This window comes from Amphiprion ocellaris, chromosome 2 (genome assembly GCF_022539595.1).
Source record: "Amphiprion ocellaris isolate individual 3 ecotype Okinawa chromosome 2, ASM2253959v1, whole genome shotgun sequence".
NCBI classification, from domain to species: Eukaryota; Metazoa; Chordata; class Actinopteri; family Pomacentridae; genus Amphiprion; species Amphiprion ocellaris.
In genome coordinates, this window is record NC_072767.1 from 5910476 (window position 1) to 5926915 (window position 16440).

The window sequence follows — 16440 nt, forward strand, 5'->3', positions numbered from 1 at the left end:
CGTTTAGAACATGTGCAATCTGATCCCTCTCCGTGTAAACACAGAACACGTGTTGTTTCCCTCCAGTCGGAGCTGCAGTGGAGCTGCAGTGCTGCAGAACAGAGGAGCAGGAGAAACTCTGCAGTAACGTTTGTTTAAACAACTGCAGCAGCTGAATGTGTAAACTGATCAGTCTGACCCAGCAGCATCCAGCCAGCTGATTGGTCAGAAGGAAAAGAAACAACCGGTTTACAGCTTTCTGGTGAGAAAAATCCAACAGTTACTGGACAGATTCTGATGGTTCTGAATAAATCCAGTGTCAGGATTTCCAGTTCCACTGCACCAAGAGTCTGTCTGGAATTTCTCGTTATTTTAGACATTTATTAGGCTGTAATGCAGAGAGATGATGTTCAAGAAAGGACCGAGAGATGAGACTCAAAACATCCACAAAGACACAAACCATCCAGTTCCACCTCCGGATTGTTGCACTTTTTACACTGACTCCTCATTTCCCTGAATCTCTGCAATGGAGGTGAAACACAACAGACTGTAATAGAGCAGAACCATCCTGCGAACATGATGACTCAGATCCTGATTCAGCGTTTAGAGACGGTAACAGCAGCTCCTCAGATCATCACTAACAGTCAGACAGAAGCTGCATTTATCACATCATCTCCTGAACACCTCCTCCTACAGGCCTGCTGGGGAACGGAGCAGAAAACCAGCAGGGATGAGGCCACCAGGGTGGAGATACCTGCAGTCTGAGGACACCTGAAGCCATCTGGTCCAAACAAGCTGTAAACGTTCCATCTGTGGATCCAGATCAGCACCAGAGGCTTCGTGTTGGATCAGTTCAGGACCACAGATCCTCTGATTACCTCCTCATTTAGAGCCTGAACACACCGTTAGCAGGATGGAGTAAAGTCTGAGGATGCTCACCACTCCAGCTGACAGTTTATACCAGCAAAACGGCAGGTTATCTTCAAAAATGACCAATGTGACGCTATTTATCAGCCAGAAACTGTAAAAGCAGAAAGAATCATTGGATTTTCTGATCATCCTCAAATTCTAATCATTTAAATGCAGTTCAGAGCTTCAAATCCTGACAATTCATAAAAAATTGTCTTATAAATTTGTCAAAAGTAAACCATTTGCTCAAACTCAATCCTATAGAACCTAGAACCGTCCTCCTCCTGGTTCTGGTTCTCCAGGAATGATTCAGCTGAGACCAAAACATTCAGAGAGTTTTCAGGTTGAACTGCAGGCAGTGTTTCCGCAGAGAGACTGAGAGGAAACCCAAAGCTACTGGATCAATAAAAGAAATTATTAAAAAAATATCCAGACTCACTTCAAATGCATCCAAGATGACTCAAGAATCATCCAAAGTAACTCAAAATTTGCACAGAATGACAAAAATCTTTCCAAAATTACAAAAATAAGCTCAAAATTACTTTAAAGTGACTCACAAATTTAATGGAATGAAGAAAGCTTGACCAAGACCACTACAGAATTGCCCAAACTGATTCAAAAATTTTACAGAATGACAAAAATCTTTCCAGAATTACAAAAAATATGTCCAAAATGACTCACAAATTGAATGGAATGACGAAAACTTGACCAAGATCACTAAAAAATTGCCCCAAAATGACTCATAAATTGCCCAAAATGATTTTAAAAATTAATAGAATGAGAAAAAAAATTAGAATTTACAAAAACTTGCCCAAAATGACTCAAAAATTGACCAAAATGATTCAAAACTTGGCAAGATGATTCATATATTGTCCAAAATGATATGAAACATTAAAAAGCCAAACTAAGGCAGAAATAAATATTTTAAATCTGGAAAAATGCCGTTTAGCTAGCAACGGGCACCATGACAGAAACTAATGTGGAGTTAATGACCTCCAATCAGAACTCATTAAAAACACACAGGGATCAACAGAGATCCTGAATCACAGTAACATCTGATCAAATTATTTATGGCTGATTGATGATGTCATCAAGTATTGATTGAGAAAATGATTGTAAATTAGCATCTTTAGCATCCGTTAAGGACGTTTAAAAAAAAACCTCCAACAGATAAACTTCATCACACCGAGGTTATAATAAAACGGATTTATTCTACAGTAAAAGGAGAATCTTTGTGATGGACCATTAATTAACGTCAAATGTTCTGAACATCTTAAAGAACAAACCGTGGAGACCAGTCTGGGATGTTCTTTGAGGATGAAGAGGTTTCTATGTGCCGACTCGACACTGCTAGCCGCTAACTGCTAACGCTGACGTGTCCTTGGTGAAGGTGAAGCTAAACCGGATTTATGTCCAGCAGAGCAGCACGGCTGGTTTTATTCCCGCCATTAAAATGTAATTTCCAGTGGAGGTCGGCTGAGAGGAAACGTTACGCAGCAGGAGCAACATCCGGATGATTTATCTGCTGCAGATGAAACTAAACCTCACAGGAAGATCAGGATCCGTATGATCCCAGCAGGTTTACAGAGAAGGAGATGAGCTGCAGCTGATTAAATGGATTCAATAATTAAAATCCCAGTTTGGAGATCTGAGATCTGCTACAAGCAACTAGAGCTTCTTCAGAAACTCAAATCCCATCAGCCTCTCTGAAGACAAAGCCATGAGAAATAATTAGATCTGTAGAGTCTCTGATTGGTCGATTATAGAATAATTAGATCTGTAGAGTCTCTGATTGGTCGATTATAGAATAATTAGATCTGTAGAGTCTCTGATTGGTGGTTGATTATAGAATAATTAAATCTGTAGAGTGTCTGATTGGTTGTCGATTATAGAATAATGAAATCTGTAGAGTCTATTCTCATCAGAATCAATCCTCAGTAAGGATATCTGGATCAGAGATCAGATCAGGATCAACTCTGGTCCAGGATCGGGATCAACTCTGCCCCAGGATCAGGATCAACTCTGGTCCAGGATCAGGATCAACTTAAGTCCAGGATCAGGATCTAAACCTGAACCTGATCTTTAGTTTACTGTAAACAGAAACGTCTTCATCTCAGCGTTTTACTGGATCCAGTCGGTTTAATGCTTTATAGAAACGTTCTACTGACCTCAGACATGAAGATCAGATGTTCTCTACAAACTGATGATATCTTTCTTTGAAATTACCTTTACTTCTGTTTTCTTTTTGTTTAAAGACAGATCAAGTTTTTGTGTCTCTATTAATTATAGATATTATGGTTTGTAGGTTTTATTCAATGTTTGCTATCAGCACTGTGTCATCTGCATAACGTTTGATATTTATGTTATAATCTCCTGTAGATACTCCTAGGCATTTTGTGTGCTTTTGTTGTCATTTTGTGCAGCTTTCTGTCTTTTTGTGCTGTTTTTTTGTTATTCTTGACATTTTGTACCTTTTTGTTGTCATTTTGTCCCTTTTCTTGTCATTTTGTCCCTTTTGTTGTCATTTCGTGTATTTTTGTTGTCATTTTGTACAGCTTTCTGTCCTTTTGTGTTATTTTGTTAATTTTTCTTGTCCTTTTGTGTATTTTCGATGTAATTTCAGGTCGTTTTATTTGTTTTTCTTGTCATTTTGTACCTTTTTGTGTCATTTTCAGGTTTTGTGCCATTTTAGACCACTTCTGATCCATTTAGGAGGAGTTTTCATCACACAGAGACATATTCACGCTTTACATAAATATTTTAGATTTTGTAGTTTTTTTTAAGTTTCTTATTGTAATGTTTGGTTTTAGAAGAAGTTAGAGCTCCTGAAGAATCCATCGTTGTGATTTATTATATTATATTATATTATATTATATTATATTATATTATATTATATTATATTATATTATATTATATTATATTATATTATATTATATTATATTATATTATATTACATTACATTATATTATATTATATTATATTATATATTACTGGGGTAGAAACTGCAAGTTGTAATTACTTTACTCAATAATCGAAATTACTTTTACTTGAAAACATATATGCTGTTGTGAATTAATCACATATTATAGTAAAGTTCCTCATTTTGAGTCCCTTTGAATGACAAATTTTGGGACAAATTAAAGTTTTGAGTGAATCTGAACAAGTTTTGGGACATTTTAAATGATTTTTATGTCATTTTTAGCAGTTTTTTTTGCCATTTTAGACCATTTCTGATCCGTTTAGGAGGAGTTTTTGTTACATCAGCGTGAAATGAAGCTGTAGTTAATATAAATATAATTTCTAGGAAGAAAGATTTATTCACATGAAATATTTATGTAGAGGGAGGCTGTGGTAATGTTTGGTTTTAGAAGCAGGACCTCCCTCCTGTAGGATCCACCACGGTGACAGATTCTATTCATCAGCTGATTCTAATCATTTTCAATCATTTCTGAAGTGAAACTAAAACCAGAATCCGCTTGTCTCTGAAGGTTTTTATAATTTTCCTCCTGCAGCAGTTCTCTATGAACCTGAGAGGCCTAAAGCCAGACGGACGGACATCCCATCGGCCCGTCCTTTCTGTTTCCATGGTGATGCGCTCCAAGGCTGCTGCCCCGCCGACATCCCATTGCTCATTGCCGCGGTGACCTCTACCCATGGATAAATCATTCAGAAAGCTGGTGGACACGACTCTAACGAGATTCTGTCACCTGGAGAACATGGAGACGACATGATTCAATCAGAGGACAGGAAGTAGAGGGAATCAGCCAATCAGAGGACAGGAGAGACCGCCCGGAGAGAATCAACCAATCAGACGCTCCAGAACCGACCCAGCATCAGACCAGACAGAATCTATCAGAGGAAACCCGCCGCAGGACAAGTCAATGAACCTGAACGCTCCATCAGTCACCATAAAAAACATCATGAGCACGTTATAGACCAGGATTAAAGGTCTCTGGTCTCATTTTATGTCCTAAAGACAGAAAAATGATCCAATCAGAGCTCAGGTTGAAGCTGCAGAAGTCCAGTTTAGAATAAGAAGGGAAAAAAAAGATTTAGTTTAAAAATTCGATGTGAGTGTCTCTGTAAAAGATGAAAACTGTTCAGGGGTCAGAACTAAGTGGTTTTAAAGATTGCTTTAGACAAATTTTCAAGATTTTTAGACGATATTGAGTCTTTTCTAAGGATTCTGGTTATTTTAGACGATTTTCAGAGATTTTAGGCAGTTTTTTTACTTTTCGTTTTGTTTTTTATCTCTGGACTCCACAGCATCCAACAAATACAAGGGTTAGGGTTAGGGTCATTCTGAACCATGTTTCTGGTCTAGATGGATTCTGAGTTGGTCTGTTGTGGTTATTTTTGACCAAATGTTGTCATTTTGTGCAGGTTTTAGACAACTATGGAGTCATTCTGGAAGAGTTTTTGTTATTTTAGACACTTTATGGGTCTTTTGGGATCATTTTTGAGTCATTTTGAATATTTTCTGTGAAACACTTTGGGAGAGTTTTGAGTCATTTTAGACAAACTAGTAATTCTGGACAAGTTGTCATTTTGAATTATTTCTGAGCCGTTCTGAGGAAGTTTTAAGGCAAATTTTCCACAATTTATTTGAGTCATTTTGGACAAAATGTCATTTCAGAGCAAAGATTGAGTCATTTTTAGTGATTTTTCAGAATAATTTTTGATCCGTTTTTGTCATTTAGGATCATTTCTGGGTCTTTTTGACATTTTGAACCAGTTTCTTGGTTCAAGTTTTTGTCATTTTGGATGTTTTAAAGTAATTTAAATGACTTTTGAGTTATTCTGAGTTACTTTTCAAGTCATTTAAGACTGATTTTATCATTTAGGACTGTTTTTTGTGGCTGTGGGCAACTTTTAAGTCACTTTAAATGATTTTCTGCAGGTTTGAGTCACATGTTTCTATCAAACTAAACCTCAGCTGCTGTCGGGACTTGAAACATTGAACGTCTGTCAGCTGGATGTCGGTTAGAAGCCGATCGGCTCAGAATAACGCTGCTAACGCTAACAGCTGGATTGACTGCAGTGATTTATGTGCTGACATTTCCATGGCGACGCCTCCACACAGAAAACATCCCATCATTCACAGTGATGGAGTCTTTAGCACTCCTTCAGTCCCGACTGACAGCCTCATCCATCAGCCGGCAGAAGAACTAAATATTCAACAGAACCCTAAAGATCGTCTGGAAACATGACTCAGCTTTAAAATCTGCAGGGTTCATCCTCTAAAACATGACTCAGCTTTAAAATCTGCAGGGTTCATCCTACAATGAATATGTTTTTGACATTTTTTGAGTAATTTTTGACAGTTCTAGCAATTTTTTTTTTTTATTTTGAATGATTTTTTTTTAGTAATTTTTGACAGATTTTATTATCGTGAACAAGCCTGAGCCATGTTAGATGATTTTTTAAGTCATTTTGGACATGATTTTGTAATTCTGAACATGTTTAAAATAATTTTGGACACATTCTTTTTTGTCAAACTAGACAATTTTTATTTACTAATTTTGACAAGTGAGTAATTTTGGACACATTTATGTTCTTTTGGACAAGTTTTAAGTAATTTTAAATAATTTCTCAGGTCATTAAGGACAACTTTTTGTTATTTTGGACTATTCTGGAGTAATTTGGGACCAATTTTTAAAATAATTTTGGACAGTTCTCGTAAGTTTTTTTAATATTATAAAATGTTTTAGTCTTGTTGAATGATTTTTTGAGTCATTTCTGACAGATTTTTTTTCCTGAATAAACTGGAATCATGTTTCATGATTTTTTTTTTTTAGTTATTTTGCACTAGTTCTGAATCTTTTGGACGAATTCTATACCATTTTAAATATTTTTTGTGCTTCTGCAGTGATTCCTGAAGTCCAGCAGGAAGACTTTGAGGACTTCCAGGTTGTGAACATTGCAGGAGCTCTGGGAGCAGAGCGGCGCTGCACCAGGAGACTCTGTTAGAACTTCTAAACTCAGCAGCTTTATTTTAAATCTCTATGTTAGATCCAGCTCCTTTCACACTGAAGCAGAAATGTGTTTTACATCCGTCGGCTTCCTGCTGCTGGTTAATAAATCCTCCGATCATTGAATTATCAGCGCCGCCTCACAGCTCAGCTTTAAAAATTCATGTCCTCTAAAGACCGATTTCAGCTTCTCTCAGCAGGTTTTAATAACAATTTAATAACTGCAGCAGACTGAAGATACTGGAAATAAAACATGTGGTTTACATCTTTAGGTGTTTATTTACTGTTTGTTCATTTGTGTCTGTAGATTTAAATAATTACTAATTATTAAAAAGATGGTGAAAATAGTCAACTATTGTCAAGTTTTGAACCATTTTAAATTATTTTTCTAGTCTTTATGTATATGCTTTTGACATTTTGGACATTTCTTGAGTGATTTTGGAGAAGTTTTTGTAATTCTTTGAATAATTTAGGGCGTTTCTCTCATTTTGGACGAATCTTTAGTCAGTTTAAACAATTTCTCAGGCATCTTTCACTCTATTGTGTCACAGTTTTGATTCATTTTTGACTATTTCGGTTATCTTGGACACGTTTTGAGTCTGCTTTGAGTGACTGTGGACAAGTTTCATACCTGGTTGGACAATTTTGAGTAATTAAAAAAATAATTGGTCATTTAAGACTATTTCTGAGTTGTTCGGGACAAGTTTTGAGCAATTTTTTTAACAATTTTTGAGTTATTGTGGCTAAGTTTTGTCATTTTGGAAAGAATTTCAGTGACGGCCAATTACAGTCATTGTGAAGGATTTTTTAAAAGTCAGTTTGAGTCCTTTTGGGGAAACTTTTGTGATTTCGGAAGTTCTGAATCATTTTGGAGCTTTGAGTCAGTTTGAATGGTTTTTAAACGATCCTATCCTGGAGGTCCAGTAGGAAGTCGTTCATGATCTCCAGGGTTTCAAAAGTTGCAGGAGCTGTGGGAGCAGAGCATCGCTGCACCAGGAGACTCTATTATAGCAGAATGTTTTATATTTTATTAATTTAGTTAAAGTGGTGCCACTAAATGCAGCTGAGTTTCCAGTAGCAGCTCTAGTTTGATACTGAGGAAAATGTAGAAATGTGAAGTTTTTTTCTTTCTCTGGTCTGTAAGTGGATTTCTGGAGGTTTTATTCTCCACAGATAATGAAATGTTCCCTCTGAATGATATCAGGGAGTGTTTCTAATTCATTTACTGAACAGTTCCTGTAATTCCACCTCTAGTTAAACCGTCCATCCCACCTCCTGCTGTAAAATCTGTCCTAATGGAGTTTAAAAACCAGATTTATGCTCAAATCAAAGCAGCTTTTCACTCTGATTAAAGTCCATATCTGATCTTTCATCTCAGCTTCGTGTTTCTTTGTTCTGTAATCTGAGCCGAGGAGCAGAAAGGAACCAGAGGAAGAAGAAATAGAGTTTAGATCTGCTCTGACAGTGAGTCGAAGTCGGCCTGATGTCTAACAAGATTTCAGTGAAACACACCTGCTCTCCTCAGAGCTGCAATCAGAGCAGCTGTTTGGAGGAGGAAGAAGTCCTGACAGTTTAATCTGCTGCTGCTCAGATTCCTCAGCATCATTCATCCTTCAACCACAAACACTCAGCCTGAAACCGTCTAGTCTGCTGCCTCAACAGAACCTCATGATGCCGCCACCACCGTGCTTCACATCATGATGCTGCCACCATCATGCTTCATGTCATGATGCTGCCACCATCATGCTTCACAGTGGGGATGGTGTGTTTGTGATGATGTTCAGTGTTTGGTGTCCATCAAACATATCATCTAGTCTGATGGACAAAAAGCTCCATCCTGGTCTCCTCAGACCAAAGAACCTTCTTCCAGGTACCTTCAGAGTCTCCACATGTCTTCTGGTGAACTCTAGTCCAGATTTAATTGGACTTTTTTCCATCAGAGTCTTTCTCTTTGTCTTTGTCAGATTTATTCATGTTCCATCTTCCTTCCTTTTCTTAATGATGGATTTCACTGGACTCCAGGAGATCTTCAGGAACTTTAAATGTTCTCGCATCGTCCTGACTGATGGGTTTCAACAACCTTTTCTCAGAGTTTCTTGGTTCTTCAGTCTTCATGGTGTCCTTCTATCCAGGAGTTCTGATCCACCAGAGACTGGACCTTCCAGATTTTGACTTTGTATGAATGTGTTCTCACTTTGACATAAAAGAGTCTTTTTTGCGTTTCATGTCTCTGATTCAAACGGCAGCCATCTTGGCTCTGAGCTGACAGTTTCCTCCAGCTTTCTTCTTCCATCTGCTGCAGCATCATCAGACTTGTCCTGGAAGTCTTTAGTTTTGCTGCTTTCGGTGTTTCTGCTTGGTTCTATTCTCGTCTCTGTGATGACCCAGTTCCAGCAGGAGGATCGATAAGGTTTCATTTAATCAGATCTGCAGTTTCAGAGAAGAAGCAGTGTGAGATCATGGAGGGAAAGAAGGCAGCTCCTGCAGCTCCTGCAGCTCCTGCAGCTTTCAGGATGGTAAACTGACTTTTCTCACCCTGAGCAGCGTCTAACAGGCTGCACCTTGATTGTGTTCAGAAAAGAAGCTTCTCAGGAAATAAATCTGTGACAAACCTCTTCAGCTCGGCTCCAATGGCTGTCAGAGTTCTGGTGATAACTGAACCGAGACTTTAGGTTCATTAGCGCCACCTACTCGGCTGGAATGTTCATCAGAGTTACCGGTTGACAGAAATTAGGGAACTGAAAGGGGTGGGATTATAAATACGTTTTTTTTAAAGCAATATTTTTTCTGTAAGTAATTAATTGCAATTAACACCTTAAAGTTCCTGCTCTACTTTTATTTTGCACTGCCGTTGAAAAGTTTGAGGTCACTTAGAAATGTCCTTATTATTGAAAGAAAAGCATTTTTTCCCAATGAAGATCACATTAAATGAATGATAAATCCTGCGTAGACATTGTTAATGTGATAAATGACTATTCTAGTTGGAAACGACTGATTTTTAATGGAATACAGGAGGTCCTCCACTTACTACATTGACCCACGCCATTTCGTTGCTACGTTGGAACTGGTTATGAAAATGCAGTGCTATAAGACGACTTTGTTTCCATTCTCTGGTTGTACGCCACCTTGGATTGTGCAACATTCACTAATTTTTTGCCCTTCATTACGGCTCCCAAGTGTAAGTCAGACTCTTCTGATGCTTGGAAGAAAAGGAAAGCCGTCTCCATGGAAGTGAAATTAGATAGAATAAAACGCTGGGAACAGGACCAACCACTGACCAACATCGGTCAAGTTGTAAAAACAGGTCAACTCATTGTAGCGACCCTCTGTGATGAATAAGTGAGACTTTATCTGGATCTCTGGTGGTTTATTGAACCTTCACACAGGCTACTGTGGGCCGTAGCCAACACCAAAATAACTACAAAAAGTTGCAAAATGACCACAGAGACACACAAAATGACAACAACACACCTAAAATTACCACAAACAGACTGAAAACGACCGCAAAAAGGCACAAAATGACCACAAACATACTTAAAATGCCCGCAAAACAGTCTGAAAATGGCCAAAAAAGAAGTAAAATAAGCACAAACACACAAAACAACCACAAAAAGACACAACCACACAAACGCACAAAATGACAAAAATGACACAAAAGGACCACAGAAAAACACAAAATGACTTAGTGAGACAGATAATTATCATATAAAGACACAAAATGACAAGAGACACAAAATAAGTACAAAAATTGCAAAATGACCACAAAACACCTACAATTATCACAAACAGACTGAAAATGACCAAGAAAGAAACTAAATGAGCACAGAGGGTTCTACTGTGAGCCATAACCAATGGCAGAATAACTAGAAAAACCCCATAATTTAGCTCCAGAATTAGCCGCCGTTCCCAGCTCTCGCTACTGCTGACTCTCAGCCAATCAGAGGTGAGCTAACTAAACATGACATGTTCACTGACATTAGGTAAATCTGGAAATGAACATTAAACATTGAAACCTCAACATCAGTCCGTTACAATATTCTGTTATCTTCTGGTAAAATGATTCATACATGCATGAAATTCATTGGTATTCATGACTTTATGAAGAACTGATAAGCCGCACTGGAAAAAATGCTCCTCTCAAAACAAGAAAAAAAAATTATTTCAAGGAACTTTTATCTTGAAATAAGTGAAAAAATCTGCCAATAGAACAAGTGAAAAATGGCTTGGTAAGATTTCTTGAAATAAGATATGATATTTAGAATCTTGAGATATTAAATTAGCTGGGAAAACTTATTTTAAGCTATATTTTACCAGGATTGTCAAGCTTAGGTGTCTTAAAATAAGTCAGATATGCTAAAAAAAAAAAAAAAAAAAGCACCTTTTCACTGAAAAATAGATCTTTGCTTTCATGTAACCTCCTAATTTGAGATGCATTAACCCCTCCTGCTGTGCCACCAAAAAATATTGTTTCCTTGTCTGAAAAAACATCCAAAAATTCAGTAAAAAAATTCCCCAAATTTATGAAAATTTTCAAATCCTTTAGGAAAAAAACTCCAAAAATTCCTTAAAAGTTTCCCTTAAAAGTTTTAGTTTAAAAAATCCCCCAAATTTGGCAAGAAAATTCTTGTAAATATTTTCAAAAAATAAGTAAAAATCTTCCAAAAAAAATCCTAAAAATATCTAAAGTGATTACATATATATCAGTAAAACTTCTCATATTTTATTTAAGAACATTCACAAAAAAAATCAACCAAAATCCAGTGAATTTCGCTGGATTTTGGTTGATTTTTTTGTGAATGTTCTTAAGAAACACTTTTAACATTTCTTTTTTCCACCAAAAAATGTTCAAGATTTCCCAACAATGTTGGAAATGTGGACATCAAAAGTTTCACTATGAAAATTGATTTTTTTTCCCCCACATTTTCAAAGTTTAAAACGGATCAATTTTGACCCACAGGATGACACGAGGGTTAAACTTATTTTGAGTTTTCTTGTAAAATTCAACTCAAAACAAGACAATTTCAAGACTGTTTGACTTAACAAGATATTTAAGATGCATTGTCTTAAAACAAGTCCCTCCATCTGCTGAAAAGTCACTTATTAAGTGAATTTATCTTAAATCAAGTGGGATGAAACATTTTGCCTAAAAATAAGACAAATACACTTGGTAAGATTTAGAGGTTTTGCAGTGCGGAGTTCCGACTTACGGCGAAAATCGACTTACGTCAATCTGTAGGAACAGAACTCTTAACTTAAGTTGACTTACGTCGGAGTTGCGTTCCTGCAGATCGATGTGAGTCGATTTTCACAAAATGTAAACAAAGCCGTTCCGTGCATCACGATATCGATCAGTTCTTTGGAAAAGTAGTTCCACGTAACCAGTTGCAACGTAACGACAAAACGCCGTAGGACGTCGTAAACCGAGGACTTCCTGTATCTCCATAGGGGTACAGAGGAACATTTCCAGCAACCATCACTCCTGTGTTCTAATGCTACATTGTGTTAGTTAATGGTGTTGAAGAACTCATTGATGATTAGAAAACCTTTGTGCAGTTATGTTAGCGCATGAATAAAAGTGGGAGTTTTCAGTCTGGATGACCCCAAACTGTTGAATGATAGTGGAAGTCATATGTCTTTTTCCCAGCATGCCTTGTGGTCCTACCTGAGCAGGATGAGCTTCACCTTGGCGGCAGCGCTCTTGATGATGGCCGAGGCGTTCTGGTGGCTCCGCCCATAGAGGATCTGGTTATTGATCTGCCAGAGACACAGACAGCTGATCAATACTTATCAATAAATCAGATGATGTCAGATGTTTAACGATGAAGGAAGCTGGTTCATGATCTCATCTTCCTCCTGAAGCCGTTAGAGGAAATGAAGCGATGCCTCTCTGATACCTGAGGCTGCTGATGTTCAGAAATTTACCTCCCAGAGAGCAGAAGATGAGCTTTTAGAGATGTGAGCAGCAGCCTGTAGAGAACCGTCTTTAATTAGCCCCCCTGCTGTCTTCATTTACAAGCACCAAAAATACTGTTTCCTTGTCTGAAAAAACCCCCCATAAATCCAGCAAAAAAACTGCCCAAATTTCTGAAAATTTGCAAAACCTTCAGGAAGAAAATTCCAATAATTCCATAAAAGTTTCCCTTAAAAGTTTTTTTTTTAAATCCCCCAAATTTGGCAAGAAAATTCTTGTAAATATTTTCAAAAAATGAGTAAAAATCTTCCAAAAAAATCCTAAAAATATCTAAAGTGATTACATATATATCAGTAAAACTTCTCATATTTTCTTTTAGAACATTCACCTAAAAATCAACGAAAATCCAGCGAATTTCGCTGGATTTTGGTTGATTTTTAGGTGAATGTTCTTAAGAAACATTTTTAACATTTCTTTTTTTCCACCAAAAAATGTTCAAAGATTTCCCAAAAATGTTGAAAATGTGGACATCAGAAGTTTCACTGTGAAAATATTTTTTTTTCTCCACACACCTGCCTGCAGGTGTAATTGAGATGGATCATTATAAAAGGTCACTGAGCTGTGAGGTCATAAAATGAAGAGTTAGCAGCTCCAAATGTTAAATCAATACCTCATCTACACACACACACACACACACACACACACACACACACACACACACACACACACACACACACACACACACACACACACACACACACACACACACACACACACACCCTCTTACACTAACCTTGACCGTATTCGAACCCTAAACTCAGATTTTAACCCTCAAACAGTCGTAGAGTCCAGCATTTGGTCCTCACAGGTATAGAGAGTTCCCCACAGGACTGCAGCTAAACAACTTATTATTTTCTTTTTCTGGATCAATGAATGAGTCGTTTGGCCTCTAAAACGTCAGAATACGTGGATCAGAGTTTCCTCAACGGTCTTGTTTGGTCAGAAGTTATTTAGTTTATCGTCACAGAGGGAAAAAAAAATGAAAATATATGAAAAATAGACATAAAACCAGAAAATAAAACATGAAACAAAGATGCAAGGACTGCAGAGACACAAGAAAGCAAAAAAACATACAAACATGTTATATAATATAATATAGTATATTTAAATAACATTAAAAAATCAATAAAGTCATAAAGAGGACACACTAACACACACATTGTCCTCTATTTGACTATATTGATTTTTGCACTAATGAGTTTTTATGTATGTTTCATGTATGTAAATGGACGTTTCTCTGTGTTCCAGTGTGTTTGGCTTTGAGGGAGTATTACTGTGTGTGTCTGTGTGTGACTGTGTTGCGTATTTGTGGTAATCTTTCGAGTTTCTCTCGGCTGAACATCCATTTTTCACGGCAGCTGCAGTAATGAGGCGAAGTCGAGACAAATGGAGATCCAGAGAGTCTCTGTTGGACATTTATCTGAACACAAACGTTCCTGCAGCTCCTCCTCAACGTTCACGTCTGAGTTTATATTAAAACTAGAGGTGGGGCGCGATTAAAAATATTCATTCAATTAATTAGAGGCTTTGTAATTAATTAATAGCATTTTTGTCAAATGTCAATATTTGACACAATAATCAAAGTTTTTCGGTTCTAATAAATGTTGTTTGAGACTGAATGGATGAATAGACATATACGTGAACTAAAACAGCTAAAATGTTTGTTTCATTTCTATTTATCTGCATTTTTCATCTGTCTACTATATTCACAGATGACTGCAAACTCAATTATAGCCATTATATTCAACATTGTAAGGCTTTTTGTAGACTCAAGCACTTTCAATGTCTTCTAAAGTGGCCTATTATGGGATGGCTGCACCGTTAGCCGGTACCAGCACTGTCCTAGCTAAAGGTACGTGTCCACAGGATCCGTCAATTTCTCAAATCCCATTCATTGTCTTTGTGAAACGCGCCGCATTGCATGCTGGTTGCGTTCCGTTCCATCCCGTTGCGTCGCCCCGCAGCTCATTTGCATAAAGTACACTTGACTTGTACTTTATGCAAATTCGGTGTGGGCAGCGGAGGTCCGACGCATCACGAAACTTCGGTTAAACATCTAAACTCGACATTCTAGACAGTCTCGTTTGAACTTTTGGGAGAAAATTATTCAGACTGACGAGACAAAAGGTGGACGTTTTGGAAGGTGTGTGTCTTGGGGTACATCTGGCCCCCAGCAACCCAAGGTCCTCCAGCAACCCAAGGTCCCCAACAAACCCAAAGGCCTCCAGCAATCCAAGGTCCCCCAGCAACCCAAGATTCCCCAGCGACCCAAGATCCCCCAGCAACTCAAGGTCCCCCACCAGCAGCCCAAGGTCCCCCAGCAACCCAAGGTCCTCCAGCAACCCAAAGTCCCCCAGCAACCCAAAGTCCCCCAACAACCCAAGGTCCTCCAGCAACCCAAGGTCCCCCACCAGCCCAAGGTCCTCCAGCAACCCAAGGTCCCCCAGCAACTCAAGGTCCTCCACCAACCCAAGGTCCCCCAGCAACTCAAGGTCCCACAGCAATCCAAGGCCCCCTAGGAACACAAGGACCCCCACCAGCCCAAGGACCCCCAACAACCCAAGGTCCCCCAACAACCAAGATCCTCCAGCATCCCAAGGTCCCCAGGCAACGCAAGGTCCCCCGGCAACTCAAGGTCCCACAGCAACCCAAGGTCCTCCAGCAACCCAAGGTCCCCCAGCAACCCAAGGTTCCCCAGCAACCCAAGGCCCCCCACCAGCCCAAGGTCCCACAGCAACCCTAGCTCCTCCAGCAACCCAAGGTCCTCTAGCAAAAGAGAAGAAGAGAGGACCAAAATATCTCCACAGAGATGTGAAAGACTCACTGGCAGCTCTCGAAAATGCTGCTGAGAGTGGCCCAACCGGTTATTACGTTTAGGGGGCAATTACTTTATCACAACATTAAAGAGGGGAAAATATAAAAATAATAAGAATTTGAGAAGGGGGCAAATACTTTTTGATGGCCCTGTAGATGCTAACTGTCTGTTTATTAGGACTGTCCACCGCTCATAGAGTTAGTTGATCTTCAGCAACTCAGTTTACTGTTTATTGATTAGTGTGACCTGAAGACTCTCCTTGTTTTATTCATGAATTGCAGTTAACTATCAGACCAGTGAGATAAAGATTAACGTGAACTTCTCTGACCTCCAGCAGTTCGTCTCCGACCCGGATCCGTCCGTCCCGAGCAGCCGGACCTCCAGGATGGAGTCCCACCACGAAGATGCTGAGTCTGGACCGGTCCCGGTTCCCCGCCAGGCTGAGGCCCAGACCCTGCCGCTCCTTCTCCAGCTCCACGCACAGCAGCGCCCCCCGCAGGTCTCCATAGCGCTCACACCAACGCTCTGCAGACAGGAAGACGGAGAAGGATGAAGTTAAACAGCTGAGAGGGACTGAAGGCCTCAACAGTCACAGTTTCTACGGCGTTAATGAGTCCAGAATTAAAATAAAACTCACAAAATTACTGACATCATCAGTCGTAGTTCTACTAGTTGTAGTTATTCTGACGAACCAATGAGTCTTTTTGTGGTTGTTTTTTTGTTTCTGGTTGTTTTGTGGTGTTGTAGTTGTTTTTTGTCTTTGTGATCATTTTGTGTCTCTTTGTGGCTGTTTT

General features: G+C 38.7%; 1 protein-coding gene across 4 annotated transcripts in view; it reads right to left on the reverse strand.

The window, feature by feature from the left end:
- The window catches only part of patj (PATJ crumbs cell polarity complex component), a 157946-nt gene that overhangs the window by 22378 nt on the left and 119128 nt on the right, over nucleotides 1-16440 (reverse strand). For all 4 annotated transcript variants that reach the window (XM_055004234.1, XM_055004224.1, XM_055004233.1 and 1 more), the window contains exons 30-31: nucleotides 15975-16171; nucleotides 12523-12614 (exon numbers count right to left, since the gene is read on the reverse strand). In XM_055004234.1, the coding sequence (XP_054860209.1) occupies nucleotides 12523-12614; nucleotides 15975-16171 (289 nt within the window). The remainder of the gene's footprint in view (nucleotides 1-12522; nucleotides 12615-15974; nucleotides 16172-16440) is intronic.